This window comes from Podarcis melisellensis (assembly GCF_964234715.1).
Source record: "Podarcis melisellensis genome assembly, chromosome: 2".
Lineage (NCBI taxonomy): Eukaryota > Metazoa > Chordata > Lepidosauria > Squamata > Lacertidae > Podarcis > Podarcis melisellensis.
This window is the reverse complement of record NC_138529.1, coordinates 31258034-31278823: the sequence shown is the minus strand read 5'-3', so window position 1 is coordinate 31278823 and position 20790 is coordinate 31258034. Positions and strand designations below refer to the sequence as shown.

The following is a 20790-nucleotide window of genomic DNA, read 5'->3' as shown; positions in this document are numbered from 1 at the left end:
GACCATCCAAAAAGAAACTTATCCTTTTAAGAGGAAGGAAGGAAGAAAGATCGTCTTCTCATGCTTGGTCATATTTTAACCATTGCCCAGTCATGTCTTTTCCACAAATCTACTACACATACATAATAAAGGGCATATATTTTATGGACTGCCCCTTGGTGCTCAATGAACCTGGAAGAGGTTCGGCAAGACCTTGAGATTGAGGCCCCTTGTCGTAAGAGACAGGGCATGTTTTCCTATGGGGCCTGCATTCTACAAATGAGGTCAGCCTAGTAGTTTATCAGATTATTCATCTGAAGCTTGGTTTTTCAAAGTCAGCTACACAAATCCAATCAAAACAGAGCCTGTTGGGTCAAATCTGAAAGTAACAAAACAAGGGCGGAGAGATGGGGGTAAAAGGGTCTATAACTCTGTGTTGCTGCACGCCAAGATTTTTCTAAAAATATTTTACAACTGTTCTCAGCTCTGCACACTGATCATGCTTTATCTGTGAGGTAAATGTCTGAGAATACTGAGGGCAGTGTGCTTTATCCTGCTAAATGCGCGCCCCCCTTCTTTGCAGCAAGCTTTCTCCATTAATATATAAAGCCAACAGGGCAAAAAGCCACAGGAACACAGTCTGTTTGACTATGCCCAGCCACCACTACACTTTTCTGGAACAATCACTTCAGCAGGATTTTACAGTTTAGCAATTATTTTTTTTAATGCTACTCACGAGAGGAATGCAGTCAACATTGTTCATTCAATTTAAATCAGCTTGCTGATGACCAAAAAAAAGGGGGGGAAAGAGTGCTGAACCAGACAGTTTGCTTCATCGGTTTCCAAACGAGACATACAAACTCTGAGGTATTTCTTATTCAAACATTATAGAACAGTACAGAGTTCTAAAACCAACCTGATCACGTATTATGTGCAAACAGATGCTACATAAACGAAGTTGTCCTTGTTTCCAAAGCACCACCGGCTAGTACAGAAGTCAGCTATTTTGATGTTTCAGTTACTGTTAATTGGGATAGCCACGTTCCCCATACACGCCAGCAGATGTGCAGAGGTAGCAGCAGGCAATAGCAGCCAAAGAACTCAGGCAGGGCCCACAGTCTCAAGGTGTGGCTCCTCTAAGGGCCATGACGGTGACCAGAGTCAGAGGAAGAACTTCCCTTTGGCATTTCAACTTCACACCAGCACTGACAGGAAATTCAAATTGTGGAGCAGAGCAAGGGTGGCAGCGGTTCTGCGCACAACAGATGGTGGCACACAGTTCACGGCAGGTGAAGGTGTGCATGCAGAGCATGGCGGGGAGAAGGGACAGAATGTGCCAGTGCAGTGGCAAAAATAAGCGAATGAGGCTTTTAGAGTGGAGATGAGAGAGAACTGGATAGGAGGGGGAGGGGGTTGGAATCACATACGCCTGCTGGCACCTGGCAGTCCTGGTACTGTACTGACCATCAGATTTCTGTACCCCTTTTAGGGCTGTGGAACACGTAAGTGCTGTTGACTAGAATGTGAGAAAAGGCACAACATGGTGGGTGCCCCCCTTCCAAGAAATAAGCCTGTGTCTATGTTATTTTAGGGACACGGGTGGCGCTGTGGTCTAAACCACAGAGCCTAGGACTCGCCGATCAGAAGGTTGGCGGTTCAAATCCCCGCGACGGGGTGAGCTCCCGTCGCTCGGTCCCTGCTCCTGCCAACCTAGCAGTTCAAAAGCACATCAAAGTGCAAGTAGATAAATAGGTACCGCTCTGGCGGGAAGGTAAACGGCGTTTCCGTGCGCTGCTCTGGTTCGCCAGAAGCGGCTTAGTCATGCTGGCCACATGACCTGGAAGCTGTACGCCGGCTCCCTCGGCCAGTAAAGCGAGATGAGCGCCGCAACCCCAGAGTCGGCCACGACTGGACCTAACGTCAGGGGTCCCTTTACCTTTATCTGTGTTATCTTACTGAGTACACCAAGGGTACAGAACTTTGAAGGGCTGTTGACCAACAGGAAGCATCAGTCAGGGACTTCACCTGATGGAAGGCAAATCCAGGGTCAAAGGTGGGTGGATCCACTTATTTTCTCTCTCATTTTCTGGAACAAGGAAGTGAATGGCTGCACAGAAGTGCTTGCTCTGAGTAAAGAATTGGGACAGGAGGGGTTATGGTGGGAATAGCATGGTGTCCTTTTTTTTTTACCATTACCACCAATTTCTGCTTATGCTTAGAATGTAGGCATCAGGTAGGTAGTTCCTCACACACACAAACAACAAACACTCCCTTCTTTTAACACACATACACGCACCACACAGAACAATTTCTGCTTCAATTTAGAAATCACCATCTTCCCTGCAGTTGCCACCATGTACCCAGAATTCATAATCACAATACACAGGCGCTGTATAAACCAGCCAGGCCACCGTAACCTCAACCCTCTCCTTCTCTCAGTTCAGCTCGAGTTTGCTTTTTCTTGGGAAAAACTCACGAGGCTAAAAGAATAGGCTTGTAGGGCAAAAATAGGCCTGTAGCATCTAGAAAAACAAGGGCAGACCTGGAGGAAACTGCAGACTGCATGCAGCTCAAGGGCCACAGATCTGAGTTAGGCAATGGTGAATAATTTGCCCTTCTTCAGTTTTGGCGTATCACTGCCTGTCAATTTTGCATGTGTGTGCTTTCACCTAAAAAAGTTTGGGCTGGAAAATATAATGTACAGGAAATATATTTCTAACATGTATCTTGAAAGCACATCAGGTCAAAAGCTGACACTTCCTGTATTAGGAAATATATTTTATACACTAGACTCAAGTCATGCTAGAAGTCACGTGGCTGATCTATCCTTTTACAAACCTATTTTAAGCTCAGTCTGTAGAGCATGAGACTCTTAATCTCATGGGTCATGGGTTCAAGCCCCATGTTGGGCAAAAGGTTCCTGCATTGTAGGGGTTGGACTAGATGGCTCTCATGGTCCCTTTCCAACTCTACCATTCTAAGATTTTGTTTTAAAACAGCTTGCTAAAAACCTGTAAAATGCCATTATGTACAAGAAAGTGACCTGCTTACTTTGAGCAGAGGTGATGCATGCACAGGCTAAGTAGCCAGATACTCTGAACCACTATACAGTTTTTGAAACACAAGTCACAATTTCTCTCCCACTAATCTTCATAACTACATTTCAGAGCCAAATGGCAGTGATGGAGGTTGTAAGAGAAACTCAACAGTATACTGCACAATCCTGAACTTGTCTTTGAGTTCAGTGGGATTTGCTCCCTGTCCATGATCGGTGCTAAAGACTGCAGTTCTGAGATTACATTGAGATTGATATAACACAAAATTAGTAAGCACATTATTATTATTTTCCGCCAATGATACAATATGCACAGAGAGAGAAATGCAGACTGTTCATGAGATGAGGCCATTGTTTATAAATTACAGGGATACAGCAGTGTTCCACCTCATAGGCAATGTAATTAGATTCAGGACTTGCAGCCACAGTGACATTTGATTTAGTAATCTGGTCAGGTAAGTCACATAATTTTGCAATGCATGATTCAATTTGACATTTCCCATCTCAAAAGTAAGCACTTTCTGGTGCTCAGAGTACATTTTGACATAAGTTCTCAAATGCATTAAGTGGAAACATATTACAAATCAAGTCCTGATGAAATCAACAGTACTATACAGTACTTTCCTGATACAATATGTGTAGGCTAAGGAAGGCATGTTCCACTTCTCTACTGGATGCCAAATTATTATTTGATGCCAAATTATGAGCACATCCTTTAAGTTCAAACAGTTGTGGCCAACTTAAAATTGCATTGGCTGGTCCTGATTTCAGCCTAATTTTATTTTCTACCTATATTGGAAAAGATTTTGCCCAGAAGTCATGGGTCCAACTGAAAAATATCTGAATAATGTGCAATTGCATAACATGGCAAGGACACACATACACACAAATGCAACTGCACAAATGACAAAAGAAAATGAGGAAAAGGGACTTGCCTGACACACATCTCCTTTAACATTCCAATGGAACTGTTTTTGTGTGTTTTAATTATGTATTGATTTTATAGTTGTAAATCACTGACAAGCCATTTTGGTATATAAGCAGAATATAAATACTCCTCCTCCTCCGAACCTTACTTGGGTTAAACAGAAACCCTGCATTTCTTCCTAAGCAAAAACAAAAAACCTAGTAGTACCTATGTTGAATCTAATATGTAATCATCATAGTGCCTTGGTGATTAGTCACACTTCAATTCTGCAGTGACCTACAATAAACTCACAATGCAAGCCCTAAATACTCAAACCTTTTCTTTTTTATTTGAGCATTGATTTATTAAAGGATTTCTAGACAATAATACACCAAGGGTTTGTCTTTAGGAGAAAAATAAAGGCATTCATCAAAACTGCCCATCCTTATCTGCAGTCTTTCTTCCAACCAGATCCACACCTTAGATTTAAAACACATCCAATGTACATTTAAAGTATAAAACTTCACTCAAAGAATCCTGGGACTTGTAGTTTGTTTAAGGTGCTGGGAACTGTAGCTCTGGGGGAGAAATGGTTTGCCCTGAAAAATCCTGGGAACTGTCATGTGCTATAAATGTACGGTATGGATCTGGACAGAATTAAGTACATCAGTTAGAACAATGCCTTCAGTATTAAGAGGGTGAATTATTAAAAAAAACCTACTCCAAAAGATGCAGTTCAACCCTATTTTTGTGTTAGCTCAACTAGGTTGCATGTGCATATCTTGTACCTTGATTATATGAACACATTATCCAATCGTGTCATTATCTGTGTCATGGAAGTTTGTTAAGATGATAGTGATCTTGGTGCTATATGGCAAATTGAAAGGAGTCTGACCTTAATTCCTGGGACATTAACTTCAATTGAACAATAACTGCATTGTTCAGTTAATAATTTAAACACTAACAGAGAGCTCCATCATTTATATTACCGTGTTGCTTTTAGTGGGCAAATGGGAGCAGCTTAATGGGAGTGCAGAAAGGCACATAATTATCACACAGGAAGACGGCCCCAGCTCCATCCATGGCATATGCAGCATAATCTCTGGTAGCAGGATTTGGAAGATTCTTGTGTGAAAGCTATGCCCTGTGAAAGTAGACAATGCTATGCCAGTTCTGATCTGACAAAGTTGCTTTATACATTCAGTACTATTTGCTGGATGTCAAGGTGAAGCAGATCCTGAGGTCGATACAAGCGGACCAGATTGGAGGAGTGATAAAGGGACAAAAATCACAAGCCTTATTACAGCTATCGAACTTTAGCACACACAGAAAGTAAAATCTATGTCAGGATTCAGTCCTCCCTACTTTTGCTGGCCTTATTTTCCTCCACAGCCTCATTCCAGCCTCCCCAAAACAAAGTGTACAATGGTGCTAAGCAGCATGCTTGATTCTGTTCCAAGAACTTGGAAACACCCACCCCCATCCCAACTTAAAACCAGGAGCAGTGATGACTCAAGGCATTTATCTCAATGGAGCCTGCAGAACACCAGAACTTAATTATACATACACATACTACAAAACTGACCCTGGATTGTGTGATGCAAGAATGACAATATGCGGCAAGAAAATGTCAGTCAAATTATTTGTCAGGCTTTGGAAAACCACAGCTGCTATCGTGCTCCATATTTTACTTTTCAAACTGGCTCCAGAAAAATTCAACATTCACCCAGAGCAGAACTAACTTTGTGTTAAGCTGCCTGTGTAAATTTCACTAGCCTCTACAAACCACTTTTTCTTATTATTTGGGGTGGGGAAGGACTGGGGAAGCGTGTTTCTTCAAATACCCATTAAATGATATTTTGCAATTTCTATCTTGCAATATTTATCAGAACAGAATGGATCAAACAATGATGAAATAGATTTATAGAACTTGTTTTCCTTAAAAAGCATGTTTTCAGGTAGCTTTCTGAGCTCTAAAGTTTTAACACAAGATTAAAAAAAACTGATTATTGGATTCACATGAGTTTCATTATAACCCCTCCCCAATTCTCTATAGATTTAATAAACTATTCTCAGAAATCCAGCATTAAATAATATTTAGCTTTCACTGTTTAGGAATAAATGTTTTAACACTAACTGATTGCAGTATGGAAAGGGGATTCATATAGGAAGAGCTTTAGGATGAAAATTAGTTGATGAAGTATAAACTTAATACAACAGTACACTGCGTTAGAATAGTAAGTAGCACAGAAAATTATCAGCTTGCATCAACACAGCAGACTGCTTTATATTATAAGATCCATGTTAATAAAGGCTGCTACCCAGCATTAACACTGCAATGTTATTTGACCATTTAAAAAATCCACAACACCAGTTGAATTTTAAAGAATTTTAATACAAACTTAATATAAACTATTTCAGTCCCTCTCTTTAACATAAGACACTGACTCAAAATACTTTTATACCTTTTTCAAGTATTGCACAATGTAGGTACAAAATTAATATTTACGATTACATTTTTTTCCATAATATATAGCAAAAAATCTTTAAACTTTTTAACAGAAAATACAATTTGTGTTTCTTTCTTGGAAAAAAGTATTCCATACAATTTGAATTCCACCGCTTAAGGAATATTTTGCACACTTTTAGAATTGATGTTTTTTAAGATGAATTTTATAATTTCAGTAAAAAAAATACAACATGAAGCTGCTGCAGTTGTCACAGATCACTGTAGTAAAAAGATAAAAATGCAATACCATGTTGTAGAAACAATATATACTCTGATATTTTACAAACTTTGTACTAAATTAAATTATACAATTAGAAAAGACCAATAAACCCACTTATTAGTGCCAATTTTTTATATATATAAAAAATCAGCCATGTCCTTGCTATATCTTAAATACTGTAAGAGGCCATATCTTGAGTATATTTAATGTACAGTCAGTAAAAAATAACTTTGTGCTTGGTTGGCAAATGAAAAAATGATGCATGTTGTCCTTATCTAACCAAGCTTGAATGTATTCATACTACAAGCTTTTTTTAAAAAAAACTCAAGAGGTGGAAAAGATACACCCTTGGGCACGTGCATTTCAACTTGTACAATATGATTTGTATTTTGTTTTAGTTAGCCATAACAGGCTGGAATTGCTGGTTAGAGTACTGCATGCTATTTAAGCTGAAATTCAAGCCATCCACAAAAGACTTCTCATTTAGACCTCCATAGGCCGCAAACATATCAAAGGCATTACTGTACTGGAGAGGGCTAAGGTTAAGGGGACTGTCGCCAGGGAATAGGTTGTTTGTACTACCTTGGCCCTGTACATTGGGGAAAATGAACTCCTTTGCATTAGGAGAAAGAGCAGACGTTTTCTGCTGCTGTTGTGGTGGTTGCTGCTGTTGTGGAGCCTGCTGGCTCCCTAGGCCAAGACCATAGAGAGAGTGCATGGAGGAGGAAAGAGCTTTCTGTTTCAGCAGATCGTTGACATTTAAGCCAAGGTTAGTGGGAGAAGTGCGGGCGACCTTGTTGGTGCGGCTGCTGTTCTTCATTTTGGTTGAGCCAAACTTGGTGGCAGCAAATGTGGCAGTGGTGAACGTTAAAGGCTGGGTGGAACGGGGCATGAAGGTTGGGCTCACAGTAGCAGAGTGACCAAAGGGAGGCGAAGGAGAACTCGAGACAGAAGATGCTGGGTCACTAATTGGCATGAACACCTGGGCCTCTGGGTTAAAGCTATTCTTGATTTCCTTATCCAATTCACATCCATTTTCATTGGAATCATCCACATAAAGCACTTTCACTGGTCCCTTTTCACCAATTTGGTATGAAACTTCAAACGGGTCAATCCAGACACTAAGATCCTGAGGCAGATTGCCACGAACATCATCAATGTCCAAACCACTCTCTTTGGATGCTTGTTCAATAACTGGGTCCACTTTCTCCCCTACATGTATACATCTAAACCCTGATCCTTTGTATGGCTTTTCTGGATACCAATGCCCTTCATACTTCTTCTTGAGTAGTCTTTCCAGCTCTTCGCCAAAAATGTTCACACGTCGTCTGGGAAGCTTATTGTACAAATACGAAATAATGAAATTGAGTGCTACTTGTATTTCAAGCTGCATAGCTGCTACAGCACAGAATTACAAAGTCTCCGTTTCAAACCACAAAGAATGGGATAAATGTTCAAAATACCACAGGAAAGCAAAAATTTGTTCAAAGTGCTGATTCTAGAAGATTATTATTCTTCACCTTGAGTAGTGTTGTTCCTTTAAGAAAAAGAAAAGCAAAGATCCAAATAAGGAAAGTGCACAAGCAAGTCAACTAGGCCTCTTATTTTAGCATCACACTTTCCCTAAAATAGGTTCTATTTCCCAACTACAGACATTTGCAACACACTGGCACTGTATATGCAACTTAAAAGCTAAGCAGATTAAATACACAGAGAACAAATGCAAGATCACCATGGATGCATTTCAAGTTCTGAGTTTGCAGCTCAGGTACTTAAGTAATGTGGAGAGAAGAGCAAGAGTCTAGGACATAAACTAAACAGTGGTAGTTGTCCTGTAAATGTTTCTGCTACCACCTATAGTTTTGGTGACTGACAGAAGCCAGCCGTAACATTAAGATATTTGAAAATAGTGCTAATAGGCTAAAAAGTAATTCCTCATTTTGAGGCTATAAAACTCTTAGTTTGAAGTGTAACATGTAGTTTTCAATGCTGGTAGAATTTCAAAATTGCTTGAGCTCAAAGAAAAGAGAAGTACTGTAATTCCTATATTTTGATACTTTAAAAAAAATCTACATACAATTCCAGAATTATAATTTTATTACAATATTCACACATGAAGTTCATTATGAGGTATCAAGTAAGAAGTCCATCCTTACCAGACAACCAATTTTTAATTACGAATACATTATACTATAAAAAGAATGTATTAAAATCTTCAGTGTACTGGGAAATTGAAAAAGCTGTTAGCCAAATTCCTTACATAGATGGTATTCTCATTTAGAATGAAATCAATGTAGGAGCTCTATAGAGTTAATAATAAATTGTAATACAAAATACAATGCTAAATCAATAACATTAACATACTACTGAAAAATCATACTGCCCAGATTAAAAAACTGTAAAGACAAGGTTTCTATCTTTAAAAAGTTACTACAAAATTTAATAAAGTTGTGTTTACTCATTAACATTGTTTTTCAACTACACTGCACTGCATCGCAACAGTAGTTTTGAAATCTAGTAAGTTCATAAGCTAGAAAGCAAAAATGCACTCAAAATGAGTAGCTTCTATTTCCTTGCCCTAAATGATAAGCTTTCAGAGGTTAACCCAGCTTTTAAAGACATTTCCCTTTCCTTTTGCCCTCTTTACATGATAAGAGAACTACCAGCTGTACGATAAGGCAACCTTTAAACGATTGCTGGATCAGCACTGGGTGGGGATAAGGAAAGATCAAGGGCAAACAGAAGATATTTACAAATGCAACATATAAAAGTACAGATGATCTGATTGGACTAGCTACATCGAACATACAAAATGATTTATTAATCCATCTGTTTAACCACCCCTGCACGTAGGAAATATATTACCCTTTCAAGAAGAACAGAAATTAAATTGGCATCCTTTCCCTGGCACAAAGACCTGATTAAACAAAACAACCTGGAACAGTTCAAATGTTTTCTAGCTTTAAAAAAAGAACCTTTTAAAATTAATTATATATGTTAATTGCGTTAGTCAAGGAACTGGGAAACAAGAGGGGAAAAGGCGGAACTTTTAAGCGGGGTATATGGGCGTTACATAACCAGGCAGTTGGGTCTCATTAGATTTCTGCTCACAGCTCTTGGAGCTCCAGCAGCAGGAGAAAAAGTGCTTTCTATGAAAAGGAAGATGATTGGCCAAGTCCTCTCTCCCCTGGTCAAGCCAGGCCCAGTTCTCCACTGTGTCACTCTCCCAGTGGCCTTCCCTCTCATCTCCTTGTGCTAGGAACATGATTTTGAGCCAGAAGGGCAACCACTACCTTTAAAAGTGAGTTTTCAACCTGATCGAACATATGTAGGAACAGATATGGGCAAGATTGCTTTATAATCGCTCTCCCATTCTGACCTGGTATTGTCTGAATCTTTACGCTCTCTACTCATGTAAAGACAGGCTGCCGGCACAAAGGTGCCCCCCCCCCGTCCAGTTATAGCTGGTGTGTTTCTCTCAGCACCATACTATAATCTACCTTCTCTCAGCCCCTGCCACCACAGCCTCACAACCACCACATCCATCTTAAGACTGCTGCCAATGCATTGAGTCTCCATCACCCCCCCCAAACAATCTCTCTTCTGGGTGGGATTATGCCGACCCCCTTCTCCCCACCCCACCCCACCCCTCTCCAACTGCACTCCCCTCCCCGAACAGGCTGTGCCAACTACACTTGCGCCTCCCCTCCCTCCACCGCCAACCTTCAAGAGGGCCGTCCCAACACTTCTGCCTCCTCCTCCTCCTCCTCCCCCCACCCCCAGAGGAGGGGCTCTGCCAGACAACCTAAGCAGCCTCTCCCTCCCCAGCCACGGCGGGATTGGGGGGTGGGGTGGGGGGAGAAAAGCTGTGCCAACCAAAAACAACCCCCCCCCACACACTTGGCACCCGAATCCTCCCCCCCTTCCAGAGAGACACGGTTGCTGTACGAGGCTGCCTTGTGCCACCGACGCCCCCCCCCCGCCAGCCCCCTTTCCCCAGCCGCTGCCTCGGAGGGGCTGCGCCTGCCAGCGCCTCTCGCTCGCTCGCTTCCCCGCCTCCCTCTGCAGGGCTGTGTCAACACCCTCAGCCAGCGCTGCCCTGTCAGCCCTTCTGCCAACACCCTCCCTCTGCCTCCGCACCAGCAACGCCAGCCAGCCAGGTCTGGTCCGACGCCCCCTTCGCCGACCTCCGTGGGGCGGCCCCACGAAGGCTCCCCCAGCCTCCCCCCCCCCACATACTCCTCTCCTCGCAGTCGAGCTGCGCCAACTCTTCAGTCTCTCCTCAAGCGGCGCTGGCACAAAAGCCCCCCACCGCCACCCCTCACGCACACCGCCGGCCCTGCTCTATGGGGCTGGGCGAGCAGGCGAGAGGGTGCGGTAAGCCGCCCTCCTCCACCCCCCCCCCGAATCTATCTTCTCGGCCGCTGTCGTCCCTCCAAGCCCCGCCGGCCTATGGCAGGTCGCCGACCTCTACCTCCTCCCTCACAGCCGGGTCCTGACAGAAGCAGCAGCTCCCCACCGCTCGCCCCACACGGAAGGAAGGAGGGAGGGAGAGATACTCACCCGGGGTGAGTGGGGGAAGAAGGTGATGTGAATAGTGCAAACAAATCCCGGTGGCAGTCCCGGGGGTTGGGGTTGAAGGAAAGGAGGGAGGAGCTCAGTACCGAAGCCCCATAACCCCAGGAAGAGCGCTAGGAAAGGGTGGGGGGAGAAAAAGGGAGGATGGCGCTTCTCACACCCCGGGACGAGAGGGACAGCGCGCTCCGCCTCAGCAGCTGCTAGACGCCTTCTTGTAGCGCCCGAGCGCTCGCCGCTCCTCTATATATGCCTTCCCTTGCCCCGCCCCTTCATCCCGTGTGGCTACGCCCACCCGCTCTCCGCCCACAGCTCTCTTTGGCCCCACCCACCCACCTACCAATCGGCCGTCCCCTGTCCCGGGCACTGCTCCTGATTGGGGCATTGGGCTTGCCAATAAGGCACAGTCCCCACCCGCCTCTGTTCCCCCACCTACTCCTAACCCCTCGGTCCCATCACATTCCCACTTCCCCCTCCCCTTGTCTTCGCTCTCCCCCCAGCAGAGGGTTCCTATCGTTGCCCTTTTCCCTTATCCAGGTGGACTCACAGATCACTCCCAACCCCCAGACTAAGAGTGCCCTTCCCATGTCTCTCTGCTGTAGGTTTCACTTTGCGACACACATTTCCCCCTCCCCGCCCAGTTGTTCTATTCTGTTCAATATTTCGGCAGTGACGTAGCTCTGCATTGCATTCGAGGTCTGAGTTACGCCTCGCCTATTCTTTTCTCCCTTCTGCCGTCGTCCTCAGGCTTCCCTCTTTCTCCTCTGGCAGCTGTTCCCTCCTCTTCCCACATTTCTTCTGCTGATTGCTTTTCCTTTAACCCTCCTGCCAACAGCGTCGTCCTCTGCTGCTGCTACCACCGCCTCCTCCTTCCCCATTTTTGCAGATGCTCCTCCCCTGCCTATACGTCCGCTCCGGGTCCCCCTCCCACCCTTCTTATGCACACATCTTTAGTGTATTTATATATTCTGCTCATCGCCATCTTGCTTTCTGTGCCTCCCCCCTCCCCTTCTCTACCCCCCCCACTTTCCTCTCAGGAGCCAATGGGAAACGGGCTCTCTCTACGGCTACGCTCACGCCTTCCCTCATCCCCACCCCCTGCTGCTTCGAGGCTTGCGGTTACGTCAAACGTCTACGTCACTCTCCTTTGATCACACCCCCTCCCTTCCTGGGAGAGCGAAACTACGTTTCCCAGGATGCTCCTTGATTTTTGACGTCATCGAGGGGAAAAATGTCCCCGAACCTGAAAGGGAGAATTGCGAGGCATCAAAGGCCAAGAGCTCCCCAGTCTAAGGTGGCCCGACACTAGCTACACGGGCAGGGAGCACTCGCGCTTCTTCCCTTTTGGGAGGAGTCGTCGTTTTCATACCAATAGAATTAATTCAGTGACATACCTTTAACAGAAAGCAATGCTAGGATTAGATTTACCTGGTTTAACCAGGGATGGCATTTCTCTGCCTGTAATTATTCCCGAAGAATATATCCCAGGCAAACTCAATGCTTCTACATCCAGTCAGGGGGTCCCTGTGCCCCCTCCCCGGAATGAAGGCAAATGGAAATGGAGATTGCTGCTGACACCTTTTGTCTTTGGCAAAGCAGGTTTTGCAGTCTTTTGCGTTGCTTTTAAATTCCTGATTCTTCAAAAGTATCAGCGTGGGTCCAAAGAAACGCGACGGTACTCTGAATGCCTGCGTTCTTTCCCCTGTCTCGACCACTGATACAGACCATTAAATAGTCCTCTGTAATTGAGAAGAGCCTAAACCTAAGGCACAACGCCTTTTAAAAAAACCACAACCTGGCTTATCAAAAAGCGAGGGTGTGATTTGAATCGATAGTTGCTATAGTTACTATCTATATTGGGTTAAAAAAAAAAAACCCAGCACAGCTCCTAACACATCGTCATACTCAGAAACCTGTCAAACAAACAAATCCCAAGGCAGGGCTATGTGGCGGGGAAGTGGTTTGAATTTCACGGGCTGAGTTCCCAAAAGGGAGGCAGCAATTTTATCCTCACCCAAATAGTGCTCCTAAATGCACTCCTTTAATTTGTCTTCCATCCTACCCTAAAACTGGATGGACTGATCCCCGCGGGTGGTGCAGTGTACCTCAATGGGCGCAGCGATGCACTGCCTCACGTAACATACACTATAGCATAATACACTCCCTTTAAACACACCCATGTCAGTCATAGCGACAGACATTTTTACTACCGAGACACCAACCGCAACGAACACTCATAGAAAAACACAAAGGTTTTGGTGTTGTTTTGGAAAAATTGTGTTGGATATATTCAAGTTCTGGCCTTTGGGTCTTGCGAAGGAATTTTAAAAGATGGGATTTAAGTACCCAGCGTGGCAAATAATTAGTGTTCATTATTTACATACCGCTTGATTGTAGTAACAACTCTTAAAACCGTCATATGATGATGATGTTGAAGGGAATAAGTATCCAGCGTGGCAAATAATTTAGTGTTGCTTATTTATATACCGCTTGATTGTAACACTTCTAAAGTGTCAGATGATGATGATGAAGAAGAAGGTAATAGGCACCCAGCATGCCTAGTTAATTGTTGATGATGATGGTGATCTGGGATGGCAAAACAGGAGGAAAACTCGGGGATATTTGTGGTGGTGGGAGTTACCTTCATCTCTAGCTCTTTTTGACGTATAAACAGTGAAAGCGGGAGGGGGGCATTGGGTGGGCAAGCTTCCTACCACAGAGCGGCGGCTGAGTAATCTTAGATCCACCAATTCTAATCCCCGCCCCCTTTGCTCTTATCATTGGTTCCCAAGCTGGTCAGTCACCGGTGACCAGGCTGCGTGCCAATCTCGCATACCCCACCCCGCTGCTGAAACGCATGCGTCTGTGCTGCTCCTGGTAGTCCCTGGGTTTTGAAAAATTATTATTAGGGTCGAAAAAAGCAATGCAAACAAAGGAAGCGGGAGAAGAGAAGTTAAAGCAGAGAGATGAAAGGAAGCGGAGGGGGAGGCCTTGCAGGTAAAGCAAAAGAGGGGATGGGTGAGGAGGGAAACGTCGCTTTGCAATTTTGTCCTTTTCTATAGGCGGAGGCAAAGCGCAATCTTTCCAGTCTGACTGCGTTGGTTGGAGCTGGGAGAAGGAAGAGAAAGTCATTGGGCGCGGGAATCTGCCACTCAAAGGGAGGAACAGCGAAGGGACTTGCGAGGTCCGGTTTCCGTAGTAGCGACGGCGAGGCTTTGCTGAACCAGGCAGGATCTCTGCGGTTTGCCAGGCAGCCCTTCCCTGTGGAGCTTTGCCATCTTCGCAGGAAGGGAAGGAATTGCGTTGGTTGCTTTCTCCACGAAGAGGACTGAAATCTGCCTGAAGTGCTGCATGGGGGACTTATGGGGCTGTGCAGCGTCCAGGCAAAGCACATAAAACCGGGCGAGGCCGGGGGGTGGGTGGGGGTTATGAATCGTGCGACCGTCGCCAACAAGACTGGAAGAAAAACAACCGGATTTCTGCGTTTGTGTCCGATTCCATATTTGAAATCTTCTTTGCCTCTATGCGCATAGATTCCTCTCTTTTGTTTTTCACGGTAATACTTAACTTACTGGGGTTTTTTTTATAATAAAACGTACGCAAAAACGTTGCAGTTGTACGCGCAAAAATACTTCCTTTTGTTTTCTCTCCTTTCTTCTCATCTTCCCGCCGCCCTTCTTTTAATTCCCTTTGAGCTAAAAATATTGCCCACAGGTAGCAACGATGACCGATTGGCTACATTCCCTCCTCTGTCACTGCTTGATTGGTCACTCAGTATCCAGGAGGAATACGTCAAAGTCGGGTTTTTTGGGAGGGGGGTGGCGGCGAATAAGTTAATGGAGGTTACTGTGAAAGAAAATAACCGTGACTGGAGCGCAGCAAGCCATTGCCTCACTTACCTGCTTCAGCAACGTCAAAGGACGCACTTAACTGGGGGCACGTGGTGGAAGGAGGCAGGGAGAGCAAACAGCCCCCCCCCTCCGGGATAGCTGGCCTCAGAGTAATTCAAGAAAAGAAAAATATTTAAAGCACAACTCTCCTAAAACGAGTGGTGCTCCTGTGAAAACCAGTGGTCACCCATATGTTTTTAAGAAAATTAAGGGAGGGGGGATTGTAAAGCTGCTTCCATGGGAAGGGGTACATAGGCAAGCAAACATGTCTTAAGCATAAAGCAGAGGCCAGCGTTCTTAAATGGTTAAAATACTGTATTAGACAAGGCCGCCTAATCCAGCCAGGGAGCTCACTGGATTTGGCCAGCCACTATTGGGGAGTTTATATGGCGCTGTTGGTAGTGGTGGTTGTGTGGGAAGCCATGCATTCAAGGAAAGTGTAAGGGGGTTGTGGGGCACATGCCAGGTTATATGTGCGCACACACAATGTTTGCATGGAGGATCTCTATGTGCATGCATGCCAAATGTGTGGGTGGCAGGGAAGGGGCATGGCTGCTGGGTGTGGTAGTGATGAGACTAGCCTGCGTTGCCCCACAACCCCGCCCCCCGCACAATCCTTGAATACAGAGGGGGGGGGGGTTGTTGGAACCTCCTTTTATCTCAGCCTAACCTCACAAGATTGTTGTGGTGATAAAATGGGGACAGGAAGGAGATGTGTAGCTGTGAGTTCCTTTGGATAACCATATAATCTATTGTACAACAACTTTTAAAAGTTTCCTTTTGTAAATTAAAAAAGCCAACGCTGGTGTTACGTAGGAAGCTGTCTTATACTGGGTCAGACCACTGGTCCACCTGGCTCAGTAATTACCTTTGAAATCCTAAATAGCTTCAGCCCAAGCTACTTGAAAGACTGCTCCAAGGTGAATGTGTCACTCATAAGAGGCCTGCTGTATCAGGCCAAAAGCTCATACAGTCCAGCATTCTGTTCTCACAATGGCTACCAGATGCCTGTGGGAAGCCCACAAGCAGGACCTTAGCACAACCTTGCTCTCCCTGCTTGTGATTTTCCAGCAACCGGTATTCAGAGGCTTACTGTTTCTGAGGTAGAACTGTTGCATCGTCCATTTGCTTTCTGAGCTCGTGGGGTGGCAATGCATGAAAGGGCTTTCTCTATACCAGCACCCTGTACATTGAATTCCCTGCCTTAAGAAATTAGCTTATTTTTCTCTTCTGTTCTGCCAGCCTTTGAAGCCTTTGACTCTGCTGTTTATCTTTTGCTTGCTTGCTTGCCTGCTTGCTTGCCTGCTTGCTTGCTTTTAGCTCTAGCCCCCTGTGTTCTCTGATGATGCTTTTAGTCTTGTTTGTTGTTGGTAATTTGTTCTAATGTTGAATTCTTGTTTTTATTTTTGTGCTTGTTTTTATATTTCGTTAGTTGCTTTGAGGGGCTCCTCTAGGAGGAGAAAATGGGAAATACATTTCTGAAATAAACATTGTTTGCACACAGAATGATAGTGACTGTCCAAGGTTTCAGCTCTTTCCTAGCCCTACCTAGAGATGCTGGGCACCGAATATGGGACCTTTTGCATGCAAGGCAACTGCTGTGTCCCTGAGCAGCATCGGGACTTCCTAAATACAAAACTTCAAGCTGAACTGCAGATAGCAGAAACTCCTGAATTAGTAGGGCTGGCGGGTCATCAGGCATCCAGGTGCCTGCTATATAGCAGGGATAGGAGCCTATGGTTAGACTCCCAACTCCCATGTGCCCCAGCCAGCAGAGCCAATGGGATGATGGGAGTTGAAGTCCAACAACATCTGGAGAGCCACAGGTTCCCTATCTTTGTTTTATACCATACGTTAAAGCGAAAAAGGTCCCTCTTCGCAAGATCTTAGGAACTAAAGTTTGACAAAGAAGAAAATAAGCAGGGCTGTCATCTTAGTTGCTTAATCAAAGAAATTATGCAGGGCAATTCTACTCAGATATGTCCCACTGTCTTCAATGGCACTTGTTCTCTATTAAGCAGAGTTAAGATCTGAGCCTTAATCAATTATATTTGTTTAAATTTGCATATGAATATAACGATTCTGGAAATTTCCCAATTTTTATACCACCCTACCTCCAAGGTGCTGATGGTGGCATATAAGGTTCTTTCCTTTTCCACCATTTTGTTACATCAATACTTTGATGCAGGTTAAGCCAACCAAAAGAGAATGACTGGCGCAGTCAGCTAATGAGCTACCCATATAGCCCTTTTAAAATGCTAATTCCAACTATTTCTTGTCTAGTGGGCAATAAGTATGATATAACTGAACTTACTAGAGGCAGCCTATGATCTGTCACTTGGATTTTCATATCTCTGAACTTCCATACTATGGAAATATGCAGCCACCTTATATCAAACCAGAGGATTGTTGTACTATATATATTGGCGTGCTCTGGTCCATGGAGTCACGAAGAGTCAGACACGACTAAACGACTAAACAACAACAAATATATTGGAGCTCTCAAGGACTCAGCTATGTTTATTTCCTCACTGGGGCTTGAACCTGTGACCTTCTGCATGCAAAACATTTTTTTGTCTTAAACACTGAGCCACCGCTCTTTTCTTGAAGTTTACCCTTTTCTTGAAGCTACCCTTTCCTACCTGGTTTCCCAGATATCTTTTGCTCTTTCAAAACACCTCACAGTCAGGAGCAATAGTGTACTGTGAATACCTTGACAATTGCTCCCATTGTATAAAGTGGGCTGAACAATACATTTTGATCTCTTTATGGAAGAAAAGCCAATGTTGTATTACAGAAAAGGGAGAGTACTTAAAAATATATATAATAATAATGTAAAACTGAACACCCAAAGGAAGTACATAAATTGTTAACTTCAAGTCAACTACTTTAATTTCACACATGCTATGATAACCACATTTTATCTGGCGATATTTCATCATTGTTATTCATCTATGTGATTAATCATGATAGCCATTCTTTTCAGTAATAATATATCAGCTGGGGTCCTTGGACAGTCTTTCTGGTGAACATAGGTGTCAATCATGTGGAGGGAAAATGGCAGTACATAATGTAGTCATCCAAGTTTAATTACCGTAATACCAGTACTTTTTCAAGCTTTCAGCATGCCTCTATGACTGTTGGACTACATGAAGTGTGTGCTTATGCTACCATTCATGATAATAATAACCAATGCCACTAATGACAAACTGTGGCATATGGGAAAGACTTTTCATTTGTCAAGTTCTTAATATACTATGTTATCTCAGGAGTCCACACAAACCAAATATTTTATAATAAAATATTAGTGAAGTTTTTGGCAACAGAATGAAGGGACAATTTATCTAAAAGTAGCTGTGCCACTTCTTCATCCATCAATAAAGACCTTTATAATCATCCTCTCCAATAAGTGATTACTAATTTTGGAAAATATATGGCTTTTATGGAGTTGTTAGGCTTACATACAAGGGCAGAGTGCACCAGGATTATTTATATGGTTGTTTTTTGGAAGTGCCACAAAGCAGCATAGCATTAAGTATTCTGCAGTTACAGTAGCTCATTCAGTTGGTGGAAAAACAGTAACAAATAAGCACTGCTAGCTGTCACTGGTGCTGTTTCTTTTCCACCAGTGCTACATGAATGCCTCTGGTTGTGTGAGTTGAATTGCCAGTGTGCTGCCAGTTGCAACCACCTGATTTAAGAAAGCAGCCCTATTCTAGCCTAAAAGGATACCAACTGTCAAAGCAGGAGAGGGCCTTCTCAGTGGTGGCTCCCAAATTTTGGAACACCTTCCCTAGAGAAGTTAGACTGGCTCCCTCCTTGTCCTTCTGCTGGCAGGTGACCTTCTTATTTCAACAGGCTTTGGGGAACTGACCACTTTTAAAGAAAGAGCTGGTGCCGTGCTGTTTTGATTGTAACTACCTGTGTGTTTTTAATAGATATTTTATAGTTATATATAGTTTTAATTCTATTCAATTGTTTTTAAATTATTGTTCCCCCTCCCAAATATTTTTGGCTGTTTCTATTTATCTATAAGCCGCCTTGAGTCCGTCATGGAAAAAGGCAGGGGATAAATCAATAAAACAACAATAATAACTGATAAGAGGTTTGTAAAAAAAAAGTGCGCAGTGTATAGAAAGTGAAGAGAGATCATTTTTCTTCCTCTCTCATAACAGAAGAATTTGGGGTCACTTGGTGAACCTGACTGGCAATAGACTTAGGATGGCAAATGGAAATTCATATTTGCACAACACATAATTAGCTGACAAAATCATCTGCCGCTAGATATTGTGAGGGTCACTGGCTTAAATGGCTTCAAACAGAGACTAGTGAAATGAATGGAGAACAGGCCAGTTAACAGCTAGTAGCTGAAAAGCTAAATGGAACCTGCAGGTTCAAGGGCAAACTTATGCCTCCAAATACCAATTATTACAGGAGAAGAGGGAAAATAGGAAGAGTAGAGCTGTTACTTACATGTCTTGCTTGTTGGTTTACTGGACTCATCTGGTTGTCCAATGTAGTCAATAGGATTCTGGCTTAGCTAGATCTTTGGTGTGATCCAGCAGAGCTCTTCCTGTGTTCATTCTGGAAAGGTTGAGGGATCAGTCATAGTGATGCTCGCCACAGGCTTCAGGTGTTGAATTATTTCTTCCCTGGATATTAGCAAATCTTGAATCAACCTCATGCTTCATTCATATACATGGTTGTCAGCTCATGGTCCCAACGGAGCCACCCTGCTTTTAATAATTGCATGGTAGGGGAAGATCAGCACACATGTCATCTCTTATTACCATAGCTCCAGTAACCCTTGCATAATGTCAACATCCCTAATGATTTATTGTTCCACTAAGTCATACAGGAGACGAAGGACTTATAGAAAGCAACAACGATAAGAGGAGAGAGGATCTGATTCCTCTTCCTCTGTTCAGACTATACAGCATTTCCCTCACCTTTCTGTAATAATTCATAGATGATATTAGCCCACTGATTTTTCCAAGGGTGCATGTGGTCAATGCCAGCATTCCAAGGATATATCCCACTTGGATCTACCTGCAATTACTTGAATTTCATAACAAGAGATCTAATCAGGAGGTTTGGGCTGGGTGTTCATCAGTATGCAGATGATACCCAGCTCTACCCCTCTTTCAAATTGGAACCAGTGAAGGCCGTGAAGGTCCTGTGTGAGTGCCTAGAAGCGGTTGGAGAATGGATGGCGGCTAATGTGTTAACGTTGAAGCCTGACAAGACAGAAGTACTGCTTTGGGGGGATAGGGGGTGGGCAGATGTGGGGTACTCCCTGGTCCCAAATGGGGTAACTGTGCCCCTGAAGAAGCAGATGCGCAGCCTGGGAGTCAGTTTGGACTCACAGCTGTCCATGGAGGCACAGGTCAGACTGTCTCACCAGAGTGGTGCATGCTCTAGTTATCGCCTGCTTGGACTACTGCAACACGCTCTATGTGAGGCTACCTTTGAAGGTGACCCAGAAAGTCCAATTAATCCAGAATGCGGCAGCTAGACTGGTGACTGGGAGCGGCGACAGAGACCACACAACACTGGTCTTGAAAGTCCTACATGGGCTCCCAGTATGTTTCTGGGCACAATTCAAAGTGTTGGTGCTGACCTTTAAAGCCCTAAACGGCCTCAGTCCCGTATACC

At 43.9% G+C, this 20790-nt stretch overlaps 2 protein-coding genes across 2 annotated transcripts in view; both read right to left on the bottom strand.

Annotated features, from left to right (window-relative positions):
- The window catches only part of LOC309363478 (ankyrin repeat domain-containing protein 40-like), an 80257-nt gene extending 60538 nt beyond the window's left edge, over nt 1–19719 (bottom strand). Inside the window, exon 1 of the mRNA XM_081899852.1 lies at nt 19609–19719. Coding sequence (XP_081755978.1) covers nt 19609–19610 — 2 coding nt within the window. The 5' untranslated portion in view covers nt 19611–19719. The remainder of the gene's footprint in view (nt 1–19608) is intronic.
- Nucleotides 6316–11474, bottom strand: TOB1 (transducer of ERBB2, 1). The gene is made up of 2 exons (XM_081899877.1): nt 11234–11474; nt 6316–8207 (listed from the first exon to the last, which is right to left on the bottom strand). Exon 2 carries the CDS (start codon nt 8061–8063, stop codon nt 7065–7067), a length of 999 nt encoding a protein of 332 aa, XP_081756003.1. The 5' UTR covers nt 8064–8207; nt 11234–11474; the 3' UTR covers nt 6316–7064.
- Nucleotides 19720–20790: the final 1071 nt, after the last annotated feature.

Excerpts from the sequence above, each read along its gene's own strand:
- TOB1 (XM_081899877.1), bottom strand. The coding sequence starts at position 8,063 with ATGCAGCTTGAAATACAAGTAGCACTCAATTTCATTATTTCGTATTTG.